General features: G+C 42.4%; 1 protein-coding gene across 2 annotated transcripts in view; it reads right to left on the reverse strand.

Annotated features, from left to right (window-relative positions):
- Positions 1 to 2,304: 2,304 nt before the first annotated feature.
- ppm1bb (protein phosphatase, Mg2+/Mn2+ dependent, 1Bb) overlaps positions 2,305 to 13,407 on the reverse strand; it is a 29,192-nt gene continuing 18,089 nt past the window's right edge. Inside the window, exons 2-6 of one of the 2 annotated variants that reach the window (XM_057826741.1) lie at positions 9,744 to 10,586; positions 4,919 to 5,036; positions 4,728 to 4,839; positions 4,552 to 4,609; positions 2,305 to 3,193 (exon numbers count right to left, since the gene is read on the reverse strand). In XM_057826741.1, the coding sequence (XP_057682724.1) occupies positions 3,164 to 3,193; positions 4,552 to 4,609; positions 4,728 to 4,839; positions 4,919 to 5,036; positions 9,744 to 10,574 (1,149 nt within the window). In that variant the 5' untranslated portion in view covers positions 10,575 to 10,586 and the 3' untranslated portion in view covers positions 2,305 to 3,163. The other variant, XM_057826740.1, reaches the window with a different exon arrangement.

Consider the following 13,407-nt stretch of genomic DNA (forward strand, 5'->3'; position numbering starts at 1 on the left):
GGTCTGCCTTTTTACATGGCTGAATCCAACTGCTCCCTGTTGAGACCAACGTAAGCTAAATTTTTGTTTGAGATAATGTTTTATGTGCAGTGTTGTTAATTTTACTTTAAAAAAGTAATTAATTACAGTTACAAATTACTTCTCCCAAAAAGTAACTGCGTTAGTAACTCAGTTACCTGAATTTAAGAGTAATTAGTTACTTGGCAAAGTAACTAGTGATAATTTTCATGTTGTTTTTTTTTTTTTTTTTCCCCCCCAAAAAAAAAAAATTGGCCCGAGCCCAATTCTTTACCCTCCACTTAACTAGACACAAGGGTATTGCGATAACTAGATAGTAACCTTTGCTATGTGTGGAAGTCATTGTCATTGTGAATCAACCGTTAAAGTTGTTAAAATTGCTCCCGCTATTGCATTAGTTCCCTTCTGTCTTTCAACATGTGTAAGTTTTAAAACTGTTTCATAATTTAAAGATAGATTTAAGTCAAGATTTTGCCGATTTAGGACCATTTTAGATAAAAAATAAATTTAGAAAAAAAGTAGGTTCGCTAGGAAGGATCTCTACAACAGAGCCTTCCTGAGAGGTCTACTGCTTTAAGATGGCCGCTGTTTACTAACGCATGTAGTCCTTAAAACATGTTGCCAATGCAGCCGTGTCTATCATTTGCATCTAGTTCTATAATGTGTGATATCTACCGTATCATGTGGGCGTACTTTGTAGGCTACAGTCAGGTATTATTGGAGCTACCTAGCATCGCGTTAGCAACGGCGTCTTCCCCACTCCTGCTGTGCTCTCGTCTCCGTGAGTCCGTCTGTCTGACTTTTTTTATTCAACCAACCTAGTAACGCATAGTAACGCACGCCTTTCCTGCCTCAGTAACGGTAACGGCGTTGCCAAAATGAGAAAAGTGATTAATTAGATTACTCACTACTGAAAAAAATAACGCCATTAGTAACGCCGTTATATTCTAACGCCGTTATTAACAACACTGTTTATGTGTTTTGTTATAGGTACATTTAGCAGTTTTTTGTGGGAATATGTGAACCATTTGTTAAGAGCAGACATGTCCAAAGTCCGGCCCGGAGGCCAAATGCGGCCTGTGGTCAAATTTTATCCGGCCCCCAGCCTCTGTCATAAAATCAATAACGTCTGGCCCACACAGACTTAAATAAATTGGTCAGCAGTACTGCTACCAGCATATGAAGTATCTTACACACTAAATGCTGCTCCTCATTTACCCACGAAAAGGCAGCAGCACTCTAAGCAGCATTACCCCGTGTGACCCTTTACTTCCAATTTTTTAAAATGGCGACAATCAACAAAAAAAGACAGTTGACTGCGACGGCTGGCGCTTCAAAGATAGGTGGAAATTGGACTTTATTTCTTCACTAAAATACGCAACTGTCTGCCTTATTTGCAAAGAGACCGTCGCTGTTTTTAAAGAGTTCAGTGTGAAGCGATATTACTAAACAAGACACGCTGACATGTACGACAAGATACAGGCAAGATACGTAGCGAGAAATTGAACTAACTTGAAGCTAGTTTAATTTCACAGTAGCAGTATTTCGCAAGAGCCCGAGTCGAAAGAGAACGCCACAAAGGCTAGTTGCGAAATTGTTGAAATTATTAATAAAAAAATAATAATAAAGCAAATGTGACGCACAGAATGGCTTGCTAAAATTTGCTTAAATATATTGTTCTACATAAAAGACATCAGCCAAGGTCGGCCCCCCACATTTTTACCACACCTAATCTGGCCCCCTTTGCAAAAAGTTTGGACACCCCTGGTTAAGAGCATTGTTTAAAAAAAACTTTAGCATTTTATAGCATTTAAGCTAGTGTACTTTTTCTATGCAAGTTAGCCAATTGTTCTTTTGTTGTACATAGGTCCCGATTAAAAAAATAAATACTACAGTTTGAGGCTCAGCTCAGGTATTTTAATTTTTCATGTTCCTTATCCAATTACTCGATTATCCGAACTAACTAGTTAATCGATTAATCGACCTCTAAAATATTTGATAGCTGCAGCCCTAGTCCAAACTTTTGGCCTGTACTGTATGTTTTTTTTAAATAACGATTCAACGATTTATCTCAATCGCTTGTGACAGTCATACTTTACGGCTACCATTGACAGCAATAAACATCAAATTACTATGACTGAACTCCATCTATGCCCGGTAATAGCAGTGAATGAGTTACAACTCAAGTACTACTAAGCTACTTACTTGACTTCTTGTTACTCAACTTCCACATTTTATTTTGAAAACAAAAAAACTTCGTCTGGCAGCAGAAAAGAACCAACATAATCCGTGGCGGGGTTTCTCGCTCCCCCTCTCTGGTTTTATTTCATATATAGTCTTTTTCTGTAATCAAATGTTGAGTGCAAACAAACAACAGCAATACAAACATGAGAACCAGAAACATACTGGATTATTTTGAAAACCACCACTTCAGCTAAGGAATCTCATGGACAACATAAAAAAAAAAAAAAAAAAAATTTAAATGAGGAAAAAACATGCCTCCATGTGCGCTTCCAAGTGTGCTAGCAAGGGGTCGCATTTCAGGGTCGCAACAATAAATTCCAACCAGTGATATACCACCACCAACACCACCGTTTTTTAAATCTTACCCACATCCACGACGTCCATGTCTGATTATTATCACCTTGCCGTTGCGCAAATCTTCCAATCAGAGTCCGGAGGCGGGGTCAGTCAGTGTCAATCAAAGTTGAACATGTCCTCATGCAGTGTGGCCTGCGAGGGCGGCACAACATACAGTACGTGCACGGGTGAAAGTGTAAATGCGCGTGTTGCGTCCAAAGAAGTCCAGGAGAAAAGAAGTGCGTACAAAGTCTTTATCCACTTCTCACACATGTACACACATAAACACGCACGCTGTCCTTGTCAAGTCCGGCGTCAACATTCAAAAAAAAAAAAAAAAAAAAATTAATGCTCGAGTTCATAAAATCTTGACTCCTCCCATTTTGAGGCGGTGGCATGTGCATCGCGTTGTCGTTCGGCCGGCACAAACACGCACACGCAACCGACATACACTCCAACACACACACCGAGAGTCCCCGTAAAGTGGAGAAAGAAGATGGCGTCGTGGAGAGACGACGACGACTGTTGCTGATCCTCCAAGCAGGGGTGTGAGTGGTCGCCACGGCTACCAGGGGTCTTCCAGCTCGCTGGTGCACTGGGCGGAGAAAGTAAATGGAGGAAAATGGCGTGTTAGCTTTAAGACTATCTTAAAATGTCGCTCTGTTTAACCGCAATGTGAGCTTTTGTACAGAGTTTAACCAAAAGGTTACGAGATGTACGTTGACTCACCTGGTTTTGTGTCATAAGAACACCTGTCAACATTTAACTCATCCCTCAAAAGAGTAAAACATATCTCAAGTAGTTTAATAGTTTATTAGTTTAGGTTGTCAGATTGATTAAATTATTGATTGCCATTGACTGTGATTGATGTCTAATCCATTTTGACTGGGAGGGGCAATCACTTCCCATTCAAAATTCATTGGACGTCTCTTGCCGTCAATGGCAGTGAATGAGTTAATTGCGTTCTGCTTTGGATACACGCATGAATTGAATCGATGTGTACCTAACCATAATTAATGCTAGGTGTTAAAAAATTGTGTAAAACATCACGAGTTAATTCAGTCACTGCCAAATCTCAGATTTGAAATGGACAACTATTTCCGTCCAATGACAGTGAATGAATTAAACAACTGGAAAAAAAAAAAAAAAAACACTGTCAAAAGATTAATCATAGCAGCAATGATTGGTCGCCAGCTCATTCTTACACATACAGTACAATCTAACATGGCAACACACAAACAAGCGTGTGTTTGGAGTCTGTAAAGAAAATGGCGCCACGTGTTAAAGAAGGCAGTTCTGAGCGTGCACTCTTTGTCCTGTCCACTTGTTGCGTGAGGAGTGGGAGAAGGTGGGTAGGGTGGAGGGGTTTCAAAGTGAAAATGTCTAGAAGGACTTCAAAATGGCCGCCTGGCTAGGTGACAAGCGAGCAAGGGAAGGGAAAGCGCACTGGAGCAGTTATTAAAACTTTGGATAATAAAGAAGAAGTGTCTATGACGGAAGAAAACAAGGAGGAAGAGGAGGAAGCAGTCAAAAAGCGGGATCCTGGCGGGCGTCGGGCTCGGCCACGGCGGGTGAGGGCGGGGGCGAGGGGGGAGAGAGAGGGGAGGCGGTCCGCTCCCGTTCGCCGTCGTCATCGTCGCCGTCGGTCCTTCGTGCCTGGTAGCTGGCCAGCGAGTCCTCGAGGGCTGCGCGGTACTGCCCCCGGTGGTGGAGGCGGAACTGCCGCAACGCCTCCAGCAGGTGAGCCGCCGGGCCGCCGCCTCCCTCCTCACTCTCCTCCTCTCCCTCCGCACAAGCCTGAGGTGACACGCTACACTCAACCTTTCGCCACAACGGATTCTTTATAGTGTCAATTAACTACGGCCTGACAAAAAACACACGCTAAGCCGGACTGGCGTTGCATGGCTGAAGAGATGTGAGGTTGTGGTAGTGTAAAGAACAATGGACACTCACCCCTTCTTCTTCTTTGTGGGGGTTCAGCTTGTTGTACACTGCTTCGATCACGCTTCGTCTGCAAAATAAACAAACACAAGGGGACCCCTAGATTTAGCTTCAGCTAGCACTTTGGAGCCTCCACTCCAAAAGAATTTGACGTCCATCTCCATAAAACTTGCTCGTGTGTTACCTACTTGCTTGCCAGTCCTCCACCTGGTGGGAGGTTGGGGATGTTCTCCGTGGCGATACTCCTCAGCACAGACACCAGGTCCGGCGTTCCGGCTTCACCGCAGTTGGTGAGGAGTTCTGAAAATGTTCAAAGAAGACAAAATAAACCAGCTTCAAAGTCTTGAAGCATTTGTGTAAACTGCAATTGTGTGCAGACCTTCAACGCGGGCCTCCAGAAATTTGTCCAACTCCTCCTCTTTCTTCACAGCCTCCTCACAGATCTTAGGGGCACCAGGTAGACACACCAGAACCACGCTCATGTTGTCTCTGCTCCCCTACAATAGTTAATCAAAATGTAAAAAAGCAACTGAATCAATCACTATACGGAATCGTGTTGCCGCCACCCCCAGATTACCACATTTTACATGATAGTAACAAATAGAAATGTGACAACCTATCCTTTAAAAACGAGATATCTATTGTGTAAGAACATGTAAAAACGAGTTACAATAATGAAAACTTAGGTACTTAAAAATGTGAGTTCTGTAAAAACCTATAGGGAACGATGGATATAAAAACTTGTAGTTCTTAAAAGATGTAGGTTATGTTAAAATAATTTAAAAACCCCTCTTTATGTTTTCGTTTTAACACAATTTGTAAAATTAGTTTGTTTAAAATTAGTTATTGACGTCACAGGGCGGTGACATCACATGGTTACGCTGCCGGTCTTCCACAATATAATTCTAGCGACAAAAACATGTCATCTGTTCAACCCCAGAAGACCATTAATGAGCATGACAGCACTGTCGAGATTTCACAAAATGAGCAGCAAAAGCACAATGAACAGGAAAGACGGGATGAGACAAGACGAGAGTAGGGGGGGGGGAAAACTGTTCTGCCAAAATGTGCTACACCAGCGAACAGTCTACAAGAGGCGAATTGTTTGCTTGTTTTGTTTAGATTAATACAAACAGAACAATACATAAATATTGTAATATCAAATAAGGGTAATTTAAATACGCTACGCGACTAATGTGGTCAACAATTTCTTTAAAGCTACCACAAAAAAAAAATGCTTGAAGTATGAGAGGGAAACACATGCAAAAAGTATTATGAGGAAATGAAAAGAACTCGACAAAAACACAAATAGTAAGTACTCGCCGCTTTTAACCTATGTTCGCATGTGTTGGACATCTCGCCGCGTAGAAGGAATTGCCGTAACCCAGTAGTGTTCGTCTAGTGACAGTGAGAAACAACGTCATCACTGGGGTTGGGGATCCTTTGAATTTGAACGGTTCCCATATTTCAACTCCGGTTCCGAACGATTCTCAATTCAGATTCTTTTAATAGGCAGGGTAAAACAATTGAATAATATTTTATATTAATTCTTTAACTTTGATTAATTTTTAAATTATATGAACTTTCAATTAACTTTGCTATAAATTTCTCACAGGGCTATTTTTAACTTGTATATAAATATCAGTCTTTGAACTTGAATATGATGATCGGGCTCGGGTCGGGCTTGATTTTTTAGGCCTAAACTAAGGGGGGGAAAAAAAGGACATACGTATTCATACAGTCAATGGGACTAAACATACAATTATCCTGCTTCATGTGATGATGTGCGATAAATTATTTCTTACTGTTAACGTACCAAATCTTATTTTATTGTCCTGACAGCAGGCTTTATTTCTTTGCATGGACATAAGTAAACTGGCATATTGACGCATTCACAAATCACACGATCCGTAAATTCGCTGTCAACAGACCCGTTGCGTTCTACTCGCTGAAACGGTGTTCGATTTTGCGGTGAGGGTGGATTTTAATCCCTCATAACTCCGCATGATCATCGCGCATTCCTCCTCCGTGAAGTAAGGTGCCCGTGCCACCGTCACAAGTAGTGTTTGACTCTGGTGTCCGCCCCCTTTAATGTGAACGCACAGTAACTCTGACTGGGTTGACACAGGTTCGACTAATCAACCTCATAATCAGCGTCGTAGCACCGACTGACCACAAACTAGACAACCAGGTTTTGTCAACTCCGGTTACCCGCTGGTAAACTGGATTACTTCTGGGGAGGTTGAACTCAGTTCGTAGTATAGGCCACTGATATCATTTCCGTGTGTTTATTCTGTTACTTTGTTGTCATTTGTGTGAAGCCAAGCAACACGTTTTTGTGCTAAGCTAAATTTGCCACTTCATTTGATTTGCTCATAACGGAGCTAGTCTTCATGTAGCATCTCCTTCATGGTGTTCAGCAGCTATTTTTTCCGTTCGGCGGTCAGGGCATCGAAACTTGTAATTGAAATTTTAAAAATTTGAATGGTTCCAAGAGAACCAGAGTGTTAGTCCCGGATCCCATCGACGCCCAACCCTAGTCATCACCCCGAGCGTCCATTGCGTGCATAAAACATGACGCCCTCCATAGGTCAAAACATGTACTAAATATTACATATTTTTAAATCAATGGCAATGTTTTATGTTTCTAATAACATTTTAGTAAGGGAGAACAATTGTGGCTTATTAGAGCCTACAAGTCTAAGGGCCCAAGTACACCGCATGCGTGATCGTTGCGTTTGCGGTCCGACTCCGGTAAAAAATAGCGCCGGAGCCAATCCGTTCCCATTATATCCTATTGTTCAACGTATACCGGCCGCGTCAGTGCTCCGGCTTGACTGCGAACCACCTCCGGCGTGCCGCATGCCTGCTGCATGGTATAGGCTATTTTCTATTTTTGCCGGACACGCATCCGGCAAAATGGGCGGAGCTGGGCCTGGACGTAACAACCCAGGTGCCTAATCACGGTTTAAACACCAGCGAACATGGATGATGAGCGCTTCATCATGGAGGTGGAAACCCACAAAATCATTTATGATGCAGCAATCCTTTCTATAAGGACAATATAAAAAAGGAAGCTGCAAGGTGTCCTATTATGTGTGTTTTTCTGTCCTGATCTCATCATGATGCAGTCATGTCTGTCTCTTAATTCCAGATTAACTAAAATATCAATATGCAAAGAAAATATGTGCTCTCTCTCTGCTTCTCTGATGAGTATAGACTCCGTGTGTTTTTCGTTGTTTTAAATGGCACATTATCGCGCGCGATCACGCGAGAGCTCACGGGGGGGACGAGGTTGGCGGACCGCAGCCGTGCAGCAGCCGGTATGATTTGCCTGTTTTTGACGGACTGCGTGGCATGCAGGCAACACTGAACCGGACCGCAAACGCAACGATCACGCATGCGGTGTACTTGGGCCTTAAGTCTGAAGTTCCCTTTAAACCAGGGGTCTCCAAACCAGTCCTCGAGGGCCATTGTGGGTAATGGTTTTTATTCATACCGATTAAGCACAGACCTTTTAACCAATGTGGTTTCTCCTAAAACAAGCAGCACCTGACTGCAATCAATTGATTACACTTATAAAACACCAGATTGGTGAAAAGGTGTGGTCTTGTTTTGTTGAAGGGAAATCCTGCATCCACTGCGGCCCTATGTGGAATAGTTTGGAGACCACTGCTTTAAACAGTTATGTTAAGAGTATTATGTAAAAATGTTAGATACAGTATAATGTAGGAGTGGGAACCTCAGGGCACCTCACGATACAATTCGCGATACAAGGCTCACGGTAACGATTATCTGACGATATCACAATGCAGCGATTATCGATATATTGGTCAGAAATTTGATGCATGCTATTCTACGATACAACTGTTGAAACGAAAAAAGATTTCAAAATAGAAAAAAATACTTTTTTTTAAGTCATTTATTAAACAGTGACACTTTTTCTGTGCAACGTTGCTGTAAAATATGAATCTACTACTGCAAATTGTTTATCTTCACATATAGAGGAAACAAACCACAACCACTCATATCTCTTGGAGAGCTAATGATTAATGGCACCCTTAATTTCTTTAAAGTTATAAATCTTCTAAAAAAAAATTAACAGTCCTCCACCTCCACCTTTCCCGCGAAGCTTTTTTTTTTTTTTTTCCAACCCACTTGGAGCTTCCTCTCTTCTTCTCTAGACTTGTACGCACTTTACCTTCACCGCCACTCTTGAGCGCCCCTAGTGGACCGCCAATGAATTGCTAGACAAACACTGAGCAGTTTAACTAATTCAATGGCCAATATGTCAAATAAAAGTATCGATACTTGGCGGGAGCATATCGATAACATATCGGGTTACAAAATATCGCGATATATCGCTGTATCGAGTTATTGTCACACTCTTAGTATAATTATTATGTATGAATGTAATAAACACAAAAAATGTTAGATATTCCATCAGAGTCCTTGCAAGTTTCAAAAAGTTAAATGTAAAGCTTTTTAATTCCTTTTTAAGACCACTTAAAAAGAATTAAATTCCAGAAATATGCAAACTTCACAGCACACCTCACACAAAAAAATCTAACTTAAAATATCTGATTGCAAAGACGAACCTTGGTGCATTGTACAATTCCCTTCTAAATTCACATAGTACTACTTAATTTTACAACCTTCCTTTCCATCGGGTGAGTTAGGGGCGGTTTATACAAGACTAAATTTCGAGAAATTTCAATTTTAATATGCTTCGCTTCTGGATGGAGGATTTCAACCAATTTCAAAATTTCAACACAACAATGATGGGGAGATCGGTGGACTACATCTCGAACTAGGAAGTCAAAAAACGCAGTTTTACGGTAGCGCTGCAACGTGGCCAAAGCAGAGTGTATCGGGGAAACAGATCTTTGTGACATTGCGACGCAACCTGAGACGGCTAGCTCCAACTATACCATCATACAGTACCTATTCTGTTTCAAATCACCATTATGTTGTGAATGTGAGTGTGTTTTCATGTCATAGTACATTCCAATCAGCATTAAATGTACTGTCCAGAAATTTAATACCTATAATGATTTTACAGTAAGAATAAAACAATTTAAAATCTTAATTACATGGATTTTAGTTCAATTACTTTTTGTTTTTACATGATACTGGTCTTATTGTTTTTGGAGGATCATTTTGGCAATACGATTGCATACTGGCACGCATATTCCGATGCTCACCTTGTGCAGGCAGGTGTCCACCACTGAGTTGCACACCTTCTCCAGGTCCTCGCAGACCAGAAGGCGCGAGCGCACAAACTCGCAAAGCTCCTCGTTGGACATGACGTCCCATATCCCGTCGCAGGCCAGCACCACGAACTCGTCAGCGTCGGCCGCCCGCTCCAGCACGCAGACTTCGGGCTCGGGGCTGACGAGCTGCTCGGTGGGACCCTTGCCGTCGACACACTTGTAGTCGTAGTCCCCCAACGCCCGGGAGACCGCCAGTGAGCCGTTGACCCGCTGAATCATGACAGAGCCGCCGGCCTTCTGGATGCGCTCCTTCTCGCGGGGGTTGCAGGGTTTGTGGTCCTGCGTAGAAAAGCCCACCTCGCTGTGGCGGCTCAGCACAGCCCGAGAGTCTCCGCAGTTAATAAAGTAGAGGTGGCTGGGGCTGAGCAGCACGCAGACGGCGGTGGAGCCGCTGCGGTCCAGGCCCTGCCGCAGGTCGGAGAAGCCGCGCATATACTCGTCAATTTTCAGGAAGCCTGCGCGGATGCCGTCCTTCACGCCCTCCACTGAGCCGGGCCCCGACCCGAACTCTGTGCCGCCCGAGAGGATGTGCTCCAGCAGATGACCCGAGCAGTAATTGGCCACCCGGGAACCGGCGTGCCCGTCGTACACGGCGAAGAACGACCAGTCGGACAGTCCGTGCGGGAGGCCCACCACTGCCGTGTGGGCGTCCTCCATCTCCACCCGCCAGCCCTGCATGGAGCTCAGACCGTAACGGAGACCATTGCCATCGCCGTGGGCGCTGTGCTTCTCCGTCTTCGGCTTGTCCAGGAATGCACCCATCGCTGCCTACAGCTTGAAAAAAAAAAAAAAAAAAAAAATTTAAAAATAAAAAACTTTACATCCTTAATAGACAGTCATTTTCAGCCAATGACGAGTTTTCTAGTGTAGTTAGCTGTTTTCTGAAACATCAGATGGGGCGTACTCAATTATGACGTGCACTGTAAATATTTTAAAAAATACAAAAACAAAAAGAATATTCATCCCGATCGCATATTTTTGTACCAGATCCCGAGTCACCATATTTTGAAAATCTGCCGACACAGTCCCGATCCGATACCGAAAAAAAAAAAAAAATCTTAAACATGTTACTGTCCCACCGTGCCGCCTTCATTATGTGAAGTAATTTTAAACAAGAATAATGTAGAAAAAGAATTGTCCTTATTTAATGCTTCATTGAATGAGTCCACTCAAATCCGCTCACGCTGCTTAGAACAGCCTCTCACTTATACGAAGAGGCTACTTCTATACTTGAACAGATAATTTTTTTGCCTTGTAATTCGGACAATATTTTATACATGTCCACACTACATTTAAGGGGTGTTTATAAACGCCACGCTCCGACAAAGGGCGTCTGTGCAAATAGGAGCAGCCAGGTGTGTGACTTCATCTAATGCAGACATGTCCAAAGTCTGGCCAGGGGGCCAAATGCGGCCCGCGGTCAAATTTCATCCGGCCCCCAGCCTCTGTCATAAAATCAATAACACCTGGCCCGCACTAGGGCTGGGCGATATGGCCTTAAACATGTATCACGATAAATTGAGCAGATTTATCTCGATAACGATAAATGACGATAAAATCGCCCAAGCGGACTGTTATATACAGTATTTTTCGGACTATAAGTCGCGGTTTTTTTCATATTTTGGCTGGGGGTGCGACTTATACTCAGGAGCGACTTATGTGTGGAATTATTAACACATTATGATATAATTTCACATGTTATTTTGGTGTTTTGCAGTGACACTGATGGTTTTGTAAAGTTGTTAGCATGTTCTTATGCTATAGTTATCTGAATAACTCTTTATAGCTATGGCCACTTTCGCGTTCTGCCTTTGGCAGTGTATGTTCAATTGTATTATTGACTTTTTTATCTTGAAATGGATGCATTTAGTTTGTGGCGCTTTCATGCCCACGTGAGGGCGCACTCGCACTTGTTTACGTGGAGAAGAGTGCTCACACGCCAGAAGAAGACGGACAGCTACGTAGCTCTGAGTGAGTGGGCGAGTTACAGCGAGAGAGAATAGACGGCTGCGAGCCTACTTTCATTGTTTATGCTTTAAAATCATCTCTACAGAGGCAACGCCTGCGTGTATCATCTTTTCTGTTGTTGTTGTGTGTTTTCCACCCGCGATCGGACACTTAGAGCCAGTTGTGTGGTTGTTTGAACGATGTGCTAATGATAGCGAACGCATGCTAACCTGTTACTTATTACTAATAGTACCTAATTATCATTTATTTACGTTGATCCGAACCTGTTTTCTATCGAGGACCAAATTGATTCAGCAAATTATACGGACGTCCAGTATTGTCTTTTGGGAGTTCGCTGTACAGCCAGGACCGAGCTGTAGCGTAGGACAGTATATTCACATTTCGTTGTTCATGCACTGTACACTGTATATTTATTTAGCATGTTGTTCTCTATTGTATTTTTATATTAAATTGCCTTTCAAGATGACATGTCTGTTCTATGTGTTGGATTTTATCAAGTAAATTTCCCCCCAAAATTCGACTTATACTCCGGTGCGACTTGTACATGTTTTTTTTCTCTTCGTTGGGCATTTTATGGCTGGATCGACTTATACTCAGGAGCGACTTGTAGTCCGAAAAATACGGTAATTTGAAAATCTGAATCAACGCATGAAATACAGATTAACTATATCTTGTTGATTTATTTACCAGCATTCAATTTCATATACTGTATTTCATAATTGTACATGCAGTCTAAACATTAAGTTTATAAAAATGTATTGTAAGCAATAAGAATTCAAGTATGAACATTTATAACAGCGTGTATGACTTGAACAATGTACATTGTCAAAATCAATATGACTGTGCAAACATGTAATTGTAACACAAATGACTTGCAGCTTGAATAGTACACTTCAAAAAGACAACTTATTGTTAATGGCTGATGTGATATAATTATTAAATACAAGTGTTTACTTTATGGTTTAAGGTCCCCCCCCCCCCTCCCCAGTGCAATTTTTAATAAATGCACGCACAATAAAAATAGCTGGGGCCATTTCTCGGTCATTATAAGTTTCGCCGTTGGATTGTACTTTATGCGGAATTCTTTACCATCACAAAAGCTATTAGAGGAATCACACACAGACAGATACAAAATAACGCCACATAGTAATTGCTAGATGCAGTCCGTGCCCAATCCACTCATTAAGTTCAGCCGTTTTGACAAGGTTAGAGCCTCACATCCGACTCCATAACGTTCATTTGTAGCGTTAGCCGCTAGCTAGCGTTAGCCTGGCTATCAGTAGAAAGCACTGAAAGCACCATCTCCGGAAATCGTGAGAACAAAGGAGGACATCGGGTGAAAGCCCGTCTGGATGCCACCAAGAGTCTACTAAATGTCGGTTTAAAGTTTGGTGAACCTCCCTTAAGCCACACTCCATCACGTTTTGCTTGTAGCGTTAGCTGCTAGCGTTAGCTTACCGGGCTTTTGTTTGATTGGCTTCCTGATGATCACGTGACTCCCTACGTAAGCACATTCACTGCTTTCTTAAAGGGGAATGAACATAGACGAACAACACAGAATCAAAGCGGGATGAAAAGACTATATTTTCTTGTTTTATTAATTTACCGAATTTACCGACATGGTCAA

The sequence above is a fragment of the Corythoichthys intestinalis genome, chromosome 21 (assembly GCF_030265065.1).
Source record: "Corythoichthys intestinalis isolate RoL2023-P3 chromosome 21, ASM3026506v1, whole genome shotgun sequence".
NCBI classification, from domain to species: domain Eukaryota; kingdom Metazoa; phylum Chordata; class Actinopteri; order Syngnathiformes; family Syngnathidae; genus Corythoichthys; species Corythoichthys intestinalis.